This window comes from Lissotriton vulgaris, chromosome 3_1, assembly GCF_964263255.1.
Source record: "Lissotriton vulgaris chromosome 3_1, aLisVul1.2, whole genome shotgun sequence".
In the NCBI taxonomy this organism is placed as follows: Eukaryota; Metazoa; Chordata; class Amphibia; order Caudata; family Salamandridae; genus Lissotriton; species Lissotriton vulgaris.
In genome coordinates, this window is record NC_141689.1 from 1,541,942,375 (window position 1) to 1,541,956,511 (window position 14,137).

The 14,137-nt window shown below is 45.5% G+C and overlaps 1 protein-coding gene across 1 annotated transcript; it reads right to left on the reverse strand.

Moving 5' to 3' along the window:
- Nucleotides 1-2,094: 2,094 nt before the first annotated feature.
- On the reverse strand, nt 2,095-9,044 carry LOC147728153 (cis-aconitate decarboxylase-like). The gene is made up of 6 exons (XM_086963232.1): nt 9,024-9,044; nt 5,372-5,426; nt 4,742-4,929; nt 4,014-4,106; nt 3,513-3,718; nt 2,095-3,016 (listed from the first exon to the last, which is right to left on the reverse strand). Exons 1-6 carry the CDS (start codon nt 9,042-9,044, stop codon nt 2,095-2,097), a joined length of 1,485 nt encoding a protein of 494 aa, XP_086819358.1.
- Nucleotides 9,045-14,137: the final 5,093 nt, after the last annotated feature.

Genomic DNA, 14,137 nt, shown 5'->3' on the forward strand with positions numbered 1-14,137 from the left:
CACGGCATTGTTTGCCTTGAAACGTTTTAAACCCCTTCTAACAACTGAGATTGTTAGAATTCACAAACTCAAATCTGACCCTTCCCACAATAGATATGGTCACAGTTTTACTTGAGCAAAAAGCTGGAGTAATTCTGCAATCCCTGTGGTACAGGGAACCAATCACCTTCAAAGGGGAAGGGGTCCCCTGAGGACCCCTTCCTGTTTGAGACTGGCTAACCACTTACTTGAAGCAGGTGGTAAACTACAATTGTTTTGCGTCCGCATTCCAGTCGCAAAACAATTGTACATCCCCCGGTGACTAGCTATTAGGAAGTGACACCCTCCAAAAGCCCCTTCCTAAATAGCAAATTCCAAACCATATTTTGTGAGTCGGAAATAGTTTACCGACTCACAAAACAGGGTTAGTAAAATACATAGCCCGTATTACCTGTTTGCGACTGCTAAAAACAGTTGTACATCTGGCCCTCTATGTACTAATTAAAAGGGTTTTAACTTTTGTTATTCCTTTATACATACAGCAAAACTTTGTAATAGGAGGCAGTAAGGGTGTAGATCCACCATCAGTCTATGCCAAATATCCAGATATTTTAAAATTAAAGTATTTAATTCAAAGCTTGAGAAGATCTCCAATAATAATCCGTAGTTTCACCACAAGCTAAACACCAAATAATACTCATCTCAAAATTTCACATCCTGTAAATAAAATGCCCAGAATGTTATGCTTCTTAAGTTAAAGTAGTATTAGAGATGCTGGCTTACAAGAAATAAATTAACAAATCATCCACATACAGGAGAACGTATAATTGTCTGACTAGAGTCACCTGCAGTTTAGGATCCAAATTCTTCCTGTATTTTCCCAACATAGCTCAATAGAGATGAAGAATTAAATACAGAAAAAAGGCGGCAATCTCATCAGAAATACATGTGGGAGAGGAGCAACAAACTCCACCTCCCACCTCTCTTTGTCAAAAGTAGGTTTTTACAAAATGGTGTTTCTAAACATTGGTCAGTATGTTTCACTGAGTGGAGTGGGTCACGCAGTTGGTTGGCAAAATGTATGATTTTCTGTGTATTTCCCACATGTTTATTAACAATATGCCCCACCTTCCAGCGCACATGGCACCAGAGTTTGAACACTGGAGATTGAGAACTTCCACAGTGGTGCAAACTGGATGGCAACAGATGAAAAATGTGAACATTTAAAAGGTGTGCCGATGATCGGATCACTCTTTGGTACTTGTCCAAATATGTATATTCTGACTGTTATGTGAGTATTTGCGCATGTAAGGGAAGTTTCTAAAACAGGGAAGATTGTAAAACTCTAGTAGGAGGGCCAGCATGTTGAGCATCAGCTGAAAAATAGAGTTTCATATGTAAGGTCTGTATGTGAGAGAATCCAGTCTCACTGTCATCAAGCCGTGGCCACCCAGTAAGTCAGCATCTAAAATGTCAGCTTCTGCACACATCAAAAATTACAGTCACTGTACAATGAATTCAGAGACTTTATTCAAAATTAAATAAATAACCACAGAAAGCACAAAATACTTTTCACTGACAAAACATGAGAGATTGAAATAAAAAGTTCTTGGAGTGACTTATTTTGTCCTGTGCTTTTTTTTACATAAAAGTACACATGAGAGAGCGCAGCAGAGGGACAATTCAGTACTAGAGTAAACCTGCAGATCCCGCTCTTCCTATATTTGGCCACTGGAAAAAGAGACATGATATTTCACTGAATATTAAATAAACAAAAATTAAATAACAATAAATACAACTTGCATTTTACAGCTCTTGCAAAGTACTAATGAGGTTATGGGAAACGTAAGCATACTGTTTCTTGCCAGCCAGATGCTTCTGTATTGTTTTGGTTAAAAGGGGACCTCACTGTACTGTGAGACATAACAGTTCCTTTCATGATAGGAGAGGACATTATTGACTCTCGTCGTTTTATACAGTGTATCGCTAAAGTCCCTCTCCCTGAGTAAATTTTCAATATTTGTAAAACTAGTTACAATAAAGTTGATTGCACCTGTAGTTCATTTAAAGTTTTACTACCACTTTGTGAGAGGGATTAATTTTAATTGAACATGTTTACTGCAGAGAGGATGCCAGTTGTGAACAGTCTGTAAGGCTTTCTATCTCCTTCACCACCTCAATAATTTCTTGTGCCTGGTCCTGGTGGAGCACATGGGTAGCATTGGAGAGGAACTTCTCATGGAGCGATTCTTGGCTGAGGGGCTTCCTCCAGTGTCCATAGAAGGTATCACATCTGCCAGTCACGATCTCTCCGCTCTCCAGGAGCAGCACCACTTCCCCATACATCTTGTCAAAGTTGGCCACATTGTCTTCAGGGTGCTCCACCACCACCTTCCTCAACAGGTTGATCAGATCTGGTCTACTAAGGCTGTCCTCACTGAAGGAAGAAATGCCCACCTTGCCATCCAGAAGGGCAGTGCAGGCGTTGAACTGGAAGGAGTGTCGTGCCTCGTGCTCAGACTCTGGGAAGGGCCTGTTGATATACTTGGAGACTGGGACCCTCAGAAGGACAGCGCGGATGGAAGCAGGGTTAAAGGAGCCCGTTATATTGGTGACTCGGTTTCTGACTGAGATGGCAGCGTCTGCCACCCAGTGCATGCCCAAGTGAGCTGGGAACCTCTTGAAGGCGATGTCTTGCTTCTCCAAGAGAAAGCTGTAATCTTGATCTGGCATTGCCAGGGACGAGGGCTGGTAGTCACCATAAAAAGCACTGAACCCTGAGCAGCCTGGCACATCGTCCAAGATAAGTGGGTTGGCTTCCATCCCACGGGCGGCCAGAAGTGCTGCTTCCATCCCAAAGCGGGTCGCATTGCCAATATGGAGAGGCTTGGCAAGAGTTGCAGCATTGGCCATAGGTGCTCCCGCCAGAGAGACAGCGATCGCCAAAGCATGGGCACATTGTTTTGCATTCAGTGAAAGGAGTTTTGCTGTAGCAGCAGCGCTGCCCATGGTGCCAACAACAGAAGGAGGGTGGAACCTGAAGGAAATAGAAAGATCGGTGTCAGACATGGAATAAGGATAATACCAAAATTGATTTAAAAGAGGGGAAATTCTAACAATAAGTGCGAACTACGGAAATATACTAAAAGCATATCAGCCATTAATGCTATTATGTAGTACAAGGAAACAGAGAAACTATAATAGGATCTAATCAATCATTTGACAGATATAAATAATCTAGTTACAGTGAGCAGAAAAATGTACTTTACCATATTTACTTTGTATTGTGTGCTATCCACATACATGATTTTGTTTGCATGATAGGTTCCTCTTAGGGATATTTCTGCCCTATGTGCCAATCGGCACATATCATAGCACACCCCCTCTTTAGGGTTCTCATACATTACACATGGAATATTTCTACCCTTTTCATACATCGTACATCATAACCATGCCCGGGAGATACTGCGCCCCCTGTGGGCATCGAGTGTTGGTCATGGGATGTTTCTGCCCTTTGTGGGTATCATACAAACCTTTTAGGGATATTGCTGGCTTCATTGGAGAAACGCATGAGTCTTCCTTGCACCTCAATGCCCACGTTGAATGCTAACAGGAAGTCTGAGCCGCTGGGTCGGAATCCCACGGGCAACATCTGGGAGGCAGCCATTAGAGCTGGCAGCACAGCACCTGACGGGTGGGTGGCAGGGTGCCAAGTGTCATCGAAGTCCATGGAGTGACTCTGTTAAAAGAGGAGTAGAGGATTAGAAGGTACTTAAAGAAGGGTGTGTCAGAAGTGATGTTAAGCAGAGAGCTTGTGTCATCGACCTATGGAAACAATTTACAGAAGTGTAGGATCCACATTCTAAGATTTGGTTGAGTGACTGAGCCATTGCCCAATACAGACTCTTTACAGAAGTGGAAACAGACAGAATTGAACATTGGAGGAGACAGCATTTAAGTAAAATTCTCATAAACTCATTGTTCTTAGTGTATGCTTGAGGGATAAAGTGATAGCCCGCTCTCAAAATCCTTACCGCTACTCCATTGACATATGCAGCCAGCGTAGGTGGGAGTCTCAATCCTTTCCTTCCATACACAGAGCTGATGGCAGACAAGGAGTACATGTCCTGTTGGAAATAGAATTAAGTTAGGAATAGAAAGTTCACCTAGAAACCTAATAAAGAAACAGCGGAGATTTGGGGAATGTGGATTATTCAACTCTAAAGACAGGATGATTCACCTGACAGGTGGTGGGATCTATTAGAAGAAACACATGAGCAGACAAGGGGTCTCTGCGAGTAGATGCAGTGTTTCTGAAGGACAGTTGTTTAGGGGACCAGAGTTCCTAATGTTTATTTGGGTACCCTAGTCCATGCTCGCAGTCCTGCCAGTGTCTCAAGACATTAGCTGCTTTGCATCTGAAGGCAGCCTGGGCTGTGATTAGTGGATGAGTATTTCATGGTGGATGAGTAATTCATGGTGTGACTTGGTCTTTCTCTCTTCTTACCTATTATTCTGGAGGGTTATTTAACCCTATTATTCTAGAGGGTTATTTAATAGCCAAGGGGTTCATGGTGATTTGCTTGGTTCGATCCAAGATTTGAATATCCTGGTAAAATCTTATGGTGATCCTGAACCACTAAAGTCTGTAAGCAGTTTTGCATGGCACAACCACAGGAGTATAGTCACACTCTTGGCGTAAAAAGGGTTTTTAATTGTTCTGCATGGTGCGTTGCTTAGTGAGTTCAATGTCTTCTCTTACCTGGCAGTATCCCAGGGCGATGTTGAACACATGGGTCGTGCTTCCCACCAGTCCAACGCCGACGCTGTCCAGGATCATACGCTTACTTCGGTGCCGCACGGTTTGGGACAGGTGATCTGTCTGGACTCCATGTATGAAGGAAGCAAAGCTGCTAGTGACCGCCTTTTCCAGGGGGCTCCCCTCCAGCACTGAATGAAGAGAAGAGACAGGATCAGAACTACAGGCATTCTGGGCTGGCATCAGGCACAAATCCAGCTGATCCGGACCAGAACCAGATGATGTTTACATGGGACAATCATTACCCAGGACTCTTGGAGTTCTAGACTGATAGCAGACTCAAACCAGTGGCATTAGGGACCCAGGTCAAAGTAAGTGATACCAGAACCAGTAACTGGGCCCATGGGATACAGAGCAGTCCGGGTACAAGGAGAGTGGCATCAGAACCAGTAACTGGGCCCGGGGTATACTGAGCGGCATCAGAGCAGGGAGAGTGACTCCAGAACCAGTAACTGGGACCAAGATATAGAGAGAGGTCTCAGACCAGAAGAAGGGACACCAGAACCACTAACTGCGCACAAAAAATACAGCGGGAACTCAAACCAAGAGCAGTGAGCGCACACAGACACTTACCTTCCACCGCCGCTGTGTGCACCTGCCTGGACAGCCTGAGGATGGCGTGTGGTTTCTGGAAGAAGGGAGAAAGCAATATTAGCCAAGTTGTTTCATTGTCTAAGAACATGGAAGCGAGTGGACGGGGCTAAAAGAGAGGAACACAAGGCAACAGAGTCAAGAAGGAGAAGAGGACAGAGAAGGGGGAATAACAGAGGAGCGATCTGAGGGTTTTCACAGCTAGCAAGTGCAATCTGTCAAACTGCAGTCCACGACTGGCAAACGATAGGGTGACCAGACGTCCCGGTTTTCCCCGGACGGTCCCCGTTTTTGGAGAAATGTCCCGGTGTCCCGACACTTTTCTCCAAGTCAGTGAAATGTCCGGGTTTTTAAACCGTGTCCGGGGTAAACATAGAAATGTCCCGGTTTTTTATTGGTGTTTCGGTTGAGCAGACGCTCGCATGCTCTCTTTTCTTAACGTGATGTCACGTAGGTGAGCTGAGCGTTGTAGCAGGAAGGGAAATCCTTTGAAGAGAGAGCCTTTCTCCCAGGATTTCCCTTCTCTTTGTACAACGCAGCGCCACCTACGTGTTAGGATCAACCTTGGTGATGGAAAGTGCATATCCAGGAAGGTATAAATGACTTGAACCAGGGTTAAATGCTTGCCCTAATGTTGTTTAATATCTTCATCTGAAATGTCCCGGCCGAATTAGACTTTGCAAACACTAATTTTCCGAAAATCGGACGGTAGTCCTTTGCGAGCAGGACTAAGCAGCCATGGCAGCCAAGGTTTTATATTGCTATGTGTAACATTTTCATATTTTCAATGTAATTATGAGTGACACTTTTTAGTGAGCAAAATCAAGCAATGAAGAGAGGGAAATATATTACAATAAATTACATTTGAGAAACAAAAAAAGTTTCAGCTGAAGCAACGCACCTGGAGGCGCAGGGAAGTCTCAAGTATAGCAAACTGCTAGTGCGCTGTAGTTTTTATAATTTTAAAAACGAGTCTCTCGCAACACTTAGACATTTGTTTCAAAGTTCTTTAAGGAATGGCCTGTTTAACTTGAGGCCGCTCAGCACAAATGAGTTAATATACAAAATAAACGTCCTGCTCTATTTCCCACCCACACGCTCCAATAATTAGTGTGTTTTTAATGCACTTCATCTTCAGTTTAGCTAGCAGTCATGTACCACAGGTATACATCTGGGTATCAGCCGCCTTCACATACACGGGCACCACCTTCGCGAGACACCTACAAGCATCTTGTAAGCTCTTAATTTAATTACCTATCATCCAACTAAAGCCCAGTTGGGCTGTTGGCGCGCCACAGTGAAGTGAAGTGAAAACTGACCGGGGCAGACTGGAGCACGCCTCCCCTAGCATTTTGGGCAAGCCAGCCTCGGGCCCTGTGATGCTTATGCACACACTTACTTGGTCAGATCCCGCGCGGCCGACAGCCTTACGCTACTAATAAGAAATTATGTGGGAGAAGATTGATCATGTATAGTGGCATTAGTAAGCAGTGTCAAGTGAGTATCTAACCAGCACAGAGAAATCAGGTTACATCAGCCGGCCTGTGAAAGGTGCTGTGCCATGCATGTTGTGTGCACGTTTCACTGATGGCCGCTATGTGCAAGTCTGTGCGTGGGTGTGACTCGTGTGTGTGTGTGTGGCCAAGAGGCAATACAATGGAATCACTCATTCTGTACATTCTTAAGATCTACAGGCAGCCCTTCCGTTTGCCTCGCCACACCTCTCCTGCCCAAATTCAACTTGAGTTTGGCCTTGTAAGCAAGCAGAATGGGGAGGTCCACACGAGCGGGCTCACTGCTTAGTGCTAGAGTGCAGTGACAATATGCACTTCAAGCTGATTTGTACTTGGTCTGAACAGCGTCAGTACTTTGGGCATGATTCACAATGTAACCTTAGGCCAAAAGTTTATGAATTTTGGTAGTCACAAAGGGACTTGCAAGTAGTAATAAAAGACCTCTGATTTGTCGTCTGTAATGCTTCATCTCCGTCGGTGGAGGGAGCTGTCATTGTAGTCCTTTTTCTATGTCTATGACAGTTTTGAACTTGTCCTACTTTTATGTCGATGGTTACTGCAAACAGTAGTCCTACTTCTATGTCTATGACCTGTCCCCGTTTTTTGTTTTGAGAATCTGGTCACCCTAGCAAACGAGTGACTGGTGCCTGGCACATGAGCATTCTCAGCCTGGCATATAAGCAATTCAAGGTTGGAACATGAGCTGTCCTAGCATGGCACATATCCTGACATATCAGCAGGTAGAGCATGGAGTATAAACAGCCATAGACTCGCATATGAGCTGCAGGACTGGCACTACAGCCACTCCATCACAGGGGGGGGGAGCAAAAGCAGGGCAGCGCCCAGGTATGATAGGCACCACCCTAACATATGATGCTTGCACATGGCAACACGTATGATGGTAGGACTCTGATAAATGATGCCAGCACCTTGGCATATGAAGTCAGGGAACTGACATATGATGAAAGTACCCCGGCATTATAGGAACAATTCTGGTGTATTATGCCAGCACCTTAAATTGGCATACATCTGATCGCAGCACCATGTCCAATGATGCTGGTCTTTTGGCCTGTGATGCCAACAGACTGTCATATGATGCCAGCGCCTTACCACATACAACAGGGGTATCTGTTATGGTGCAAGCATTCTGATTGGATGTTGGCAGAGAAGCGGTGTGAAGCATGATATCAGCTGGCACAGTATAAAACTTTACTTTGCTCCTGCCGTAGATGCGAGAAAGACAATGGGTCTTATTTATGAAGGCCTTGCGCCACCGGTGCGTCACTTTTTCCCATTTTAAAAGTGACGCACCGGCAGCGCAAGGTCTTCATAAATAAGGCCCAATGTCTCTTGGGCCACAGTGCACCACCGAGGCACTATGTATCAAGCTTTGTGCATTTTTACTCCTACTCTGGGAAGCAAATACTTACAATAACGTCCCAAACTCCTTTCGGTTCAATCTCTTGCTGCTAATTCTGCATTTTAACCAGCAGTTTATGCTTCACTGGCTGTGCTTGTTAACAGCAGCAGCGCTACAAACAACAGGACTGCAGCAAAACCCCAAGACGCTTTTAAATATTACTGTCGTATTTCTGAGGATTATGCTGTATGATAACAGCCTCTATTGGCGAACATCTTATAACAACAGACCTTAACTACCCAGGATGCTTCTGCAATGTTCACGGAAGACAGAGACGCCCATATTATGAACATCACAGAAACACATGGCGAATGGTTCTCAGAACTGGTGATATTAAAACACGTGGCAAGGTAAGAATAAAAGGGGCTCTCCTATTCACAAACATATATTGAGAAACCAAACAAATACTAGAGAAGTATGAGAATATAAAAAGTACATAAAAAGCATCAGAATGCCAAGGTGAAAAAAGCAAATAAACGTGAAAGCAGTAATATAGCCACATACATGTTCTAATAAGTAAATGCGCTGTCTATTGTATTTTAGAAGATATCCCTCTATAAAAACGAAGTGAGATAGAGAGAAAGGCTTTCAGCCAATCTAAGTGGACTATGAAAACAAATTATGCCCCCCAAGCAGACGAAAAATAAACAAATCCAACCATCAAAGCTGCCAAAACCTGATGTCTGTAGCGTGGGCTCACCTGGAAGGCGCATTGAAGCATGCTCTGCGCTGGTGTCTGCCTCTGTCCTGAGAGAAGTTTCCCGTCTCTGCAAGCAGTCTCTGTCTTTCGAGGTGGATCTCCTGTGCCCCGCAGTCTATCTCTGTCGACCTGAGAGGGGTCTCTTTTGTCTCTGTCCTGCGACAGTGGTTCGCTCGGCCCCGCTCTCTCCGGTGCTGAGGGCAGGTGAGCTTCTGGTGCTGGCTGATGTGTCTCTCTCCTGACAGAGGTTATATACCCTGAAGAGGCGCATGAGATCGAGCCCGGTGGAGAGTGACGTCACTAAAAGGGGCGGGCGAGGAGTGACCAGCGCCAGGTGTCATCCTCTGGGAAAGACCCCTAGACATCTGGGAAATTCCTGGAGGAAATACCGTAGAGCAGACCAAAGAGAGAGGGGCCCGTGGGAAATCCGTGGAAGAGACCCCAGGCTGATCCAGTGGCTGTGTCGCCCGTACCTTTCTTCCTAAAATGAAGGATGAACTGGGATTATACTAGTAATCGTAACATTAAGAGTGTTTGTGAGCGCGCGCAGATCAATTGAAGGGATTTGAAAAGCGCGGCAAATCACTGGTGAGGGTCTCGAGGCGCATCTGTATCTTTCTCTGTATCACTGTATGCCTATACATCTGCGCATGTATGTATTTAAAACACCCATTTGTATTTACAATAAAATATTTACTTTCACACATTTGGATCCAACATAGTAAATAGTTAATGCGAACACCCGTTTAATACGTTATTTATATTTGCCATTTCTCTACGTGAGTGCAAGTGTTTGTAGGCAATTCTTTATCTCTGTCTCTATATGACTCTGTGCCTACAATTCTAAGCATCTCTCATGTTAGAATATACCGGCGATTTTAGTTTACAAAAGAACAGTTACATTCACACATTCAACCCGACTTTAAATAACTCTCTCAAACCTCGTTCTCATAATTTAAGGGCATGATATATCATTTTTATAAGGAATAACTAAAAAACGGATATTTCCTCTGTGCTTTCCATGGTTGGAATGTATTCTTAATAATAGACTTTTAACAGTAAAAGGAAATAATTTCTCATTAGAAACCTGTGATGTCATATCTCAGAAACGTAAGGGTAGCAGTTTGGGAGAGGAAGTTGCAACTTTAATTCCCTATAATAACCTTAAGAATCCGGACAGGAAGTTCCATCTCTTTTGGGGGCGCTGGAGGTGGGCGCAGTCTTCAAGTAGAACCCCCCACTGAGCCCTGCAGGGAGCTCCACTCACTGCCTCTGTTTCCGAAGGTAAGAAATCCCGGTAGTTACAGACAATAAACACCTCTCAGGGGTGTCCTTGTGTAGGGTACGTTTCATCATACCAGCTCCTCCCTGTCTCTCCCACAGAGCTGGTTCCACAGGTCTATGAAGCACCTGGAACCCCAAGTGACAGCACCTCGGTCTAAAGAGGCAGTCTGGGATGTTCATTGATGGCAGAGACTTCAGAGCAGGGGCTGCTGTACCTCAACACCCCCCCCCCCCTCTAACAAGCGGTATAACTGGTCAGCAGACGCATGAACATGTCACATTACTGAGCACTGACAACACAACTACTTAGGTTTTCGAAGAGCTAAACATAGCCCATTAGTGCTGCGTCAGGGCGCTATGAGATAAAAGGTAAACAGAAAGATAGGACAGATGCTTGGGCCGGGTGGTGGACAACAGTTCTAATTAGAAGTCAATGCCTTGGGTTTCTTGGGCGTAGGAGGCCTAGAGAGCGTCAGGCCTGGCACGTGTCCGGATCTTTTGCCACATCCTTGAAACTTGGAGAGCGGGTGGTTGGACTCTTCTGGTTAGCAGATCTCAGATGTCTACTCAGGATACTTTGGTTATATAGCTAGGAGCCTGTCCATGGACAGATATATGGACAGGACTAAGGCTATCAAATTGGGATCTCTCTTTGACCAGGAGCCAATGGAGTGACTTGAAGATAACCGTAATCTGGTCCTTGTGTCTGGCCAGTGCTGGGTCAAGCTGTACAAGTCTCTACCACAAGACTATGATTTTGAGGAAGGGGGTGTTTCCTGGCAGAAGACTGTTGAAAAATAAATGAGTCAGAAATATGATTTGCAAACACTGGACACCCAACCGGCAAATTCGTTGGTACCAAGAGAGAAGCAACAACTATCTGATAGGTATTCACCTGTTACAACGCATTTTTTACAACGCACTACCACTACAACGCAGGCATTACAACGCATACCATTACAACGCATAGCGCTGGGGGGCGCTCTAGGATAAGAGGTAAGTTTAATTTACTATCCAACACCTTCCCTAGGGTCCACGGGGACTGGAGTTAGAATAGTAAATTATACTTACCACTATCCAGCACCCCAAAGCGCTATGCGTTGTAGTGGTATGCGTTGTGAATACCGCGTTGTAATGGTATGCGGAGTAAAAGTATGCGTTGTAACGTCATACATCCATCTGATATAAAGTGTCTGCTGGAAAATACCCATTTAAAATCCATTGGGAAATGACGCCAATTTTGAATGCTCATTACTGATCCTCTGCCAGGTAATTGTTCATTAAACCTTCTACCAGAAATGAGTCTATTCTCCCAATTATATAGCCCTTTGTCTTGCTAATATGGTGCCCAATATGCCACCCAGCCAGTTGTGCGGAGCTCTGCTTAAACACAAGTCTGCCAGGGAGGAGTGCTGGTGCTCAGATAAGCTGATGTTTTTTCAGAGTTCCAAAGGCCTGGTCATTATGCTAGGGGTCTGCTAAAAGTGTCCAGATGCTGGTACTATGTTGGTCCATGTGCCAGCATGAATGTGATGCTGCCCAGCCGTGCCAGCTATGTTTATGGTATGATGGGAGCAGCACTGATGCTCAGATAGGCTGGGGCTTTCTTAGAGTGCCAGAGGCCTGCTCACAAAGCTAGGGGTCTGCTAACCGTGCTCGGATGTTGCTAATATGGCAATCAGTGTGCCAGCATGCCTGTGATGCTGCCCAGCTCTCTCACCTGTGCTCGTAGTACGATTCCGCCAGTGAGGAGATCCAATGCTGAGGAAGGCTGAGGCTTTCTCAGAGCGCCAGATGTCTGCCCAACCTGCAATGGTGATGCTCAAATGATGCTCAATGTGCCAGCCGTCCTGTGGCGCTGCTCTGCGGTGCCAGAGTTCTGCTACAAACACGAGACTGCCAGGGATGAGCTCTGATGCTCAGATAGGCCAGGGCGCTCTCAGAGTTCCAGAGGCCTGGTGCTAGGGGTCTGCTAAAAGTTCCCACATGCTGGTACTATCGCACTCAGTGTGCCAGCATACATGTGATGCTGCCCAGCTCTGTCACCTAAGTTTATAGTATAATTTCGCGGGGAGGAGAGCCAATGCTGAGGAAGGCTGAGGCTTTCTCAGAGCTCCAGCGGTCTGTGCTCAGTGTTAGGGCGATGCTCAAATGATACTCAATGTGCCAGCCATCCTGTGGTGCTGCTCTGCGGTGCCAGAGTTCTGCTCAAACACACGTCTGCCAGGGATGAGATCCAATGCTCAGCTAGGCTGGGGCGCTCTCAGAGTGCCAGGGGTCTCCTAGTCATAACTGGCCCGCATGCTGATAATGCCATGATACCCAAGAGTGTGAAATACACATTACTATGCCATTTTCCTACATTGACCCTGAATGTAAGGCATCATCGCCATGCCAGTGACTTACAGTGGAGGGGATGCCAGCTGCGTGCAATCAAGAGCTACGGATACACACGTCATGGTGCAGCCTTCTATCATACGTAGATACTAATCAATGTGAAGGAGTAGCCCTGAGCATCAGATAGAATCATCTGCACTGAGGTGGGCACATGTCTGTCAGTGGGGTTAATCCTGCTCACACCACATCCGCTGCCCACATGACACTCGTGTACACATGCACACATGGACACCCTGGAAGGGTTCAAAACTGATTACAGTGAGCTGTCAACAGGCATTGGCATACTCTCTGCCTGCCTCAATTTGCTGATTGGACAACGTCAGTCTCACTTCCACAACCATCCATTGGCTGATTCCTTTCAGTGAAGCACGTGACATATTCCGGTGTTGGGATCTGGATGTGCTTACAAACTAGCACGCATTATCTATCTACTCAAGATTTGACTAAACTGACCAAGTATAATTATAACAAAAGATTCACATTGTCAGCCGCAAACACCGCGCCAGCAGCAAAGAGATCCTTAAGCTAGGCATTCCAAAATTCTATGAACAGACGGATCAGTCCATCTCAGCCTCTGCTCTTTGTATCTAGACAGCATCCCTTTGATCTTCGCCAAGTCCCATCCCTTGAGCTGTGCTAGAAATTGGGTTGTAGATTGACTGCAGTATGAGCCCTAGTCAAGCAGCAGCCAGAATCCTAGTCAGTGTAGGACACAGGCAAACCCTAAATTAACCAGCGCTCATCCTATGTCAGCTTGGCACAGAGCTGCGAAACTTAACTTAAAGGCAATGTGTAAAGTATTTGTGCAACACTTCAAACAGTACAACAGTAAAAAGACCACAGAAAGAGATTCAACACCAGGTTAGAAAAAAATAACTTGGCTTCATAAATGAAATAAGACCAAAACAACAAAAATCCAATAAGTAGAATTTGCGATATGTATTTGTAAAGAATAAACTGTAAAATAGCACTTTGAAGAAATAAGTGCCTATTTGCGATATCTGGTCGCACTGGACCAGGACAAAGCAAAAAGTTCAGGCCAATCGCGATGGAGCACAGGCTGGATACAGGGACCTAGTAAAGCACGCTGAACAAAAGTACCTTAATCCTGGTTGCGTCGACATCGCAGATGCGTCAGTGCTGATCCATGCAGCAGTGGCATTTTGCAGGTCCTAATCCACATAGCGGGGCGATGCGCCGGTTCTGATCCACCCAGCAGCGGCGATGATTCTGCTCTGATGAAGGGTGAGCTGCGATGCAGAGGTTCGTCGTCAAGGCGGCTATTATCAGGCATGCAAAGACCTTGCACTGGGAGGAGCATCGCACAGGGGAGATTCCAAAGGCAATTCATTGAGTCCGATCTATGTAGTAGAGGTGATGTGCTGGTTCTGGTCTATGCAACGGCAGCCATGCATTGGTACTGAGCCATGCAA

Coding starts and splice junctions, on each gene's coding strand:
- LOC147728153 (XM_086963232.1), bottom strand. CDS start 9,044: ATGCTTCAATGCGCCTTCCAG. Junction 4,930..5,371: donor GCACACAGCGGCGGTGGAAG/GTAAGTGTCTGT, acceptor CTCTTCATTCAG/TGCTGGAGGGGAGCCCCCTG. Junction 3,719..4,013: donor CATATGTCAATGGAGTAGCG/GTAAGGATTTTG, acceptor CTCTTTTAACAG/AGTCACTCCATGGACTTCGA.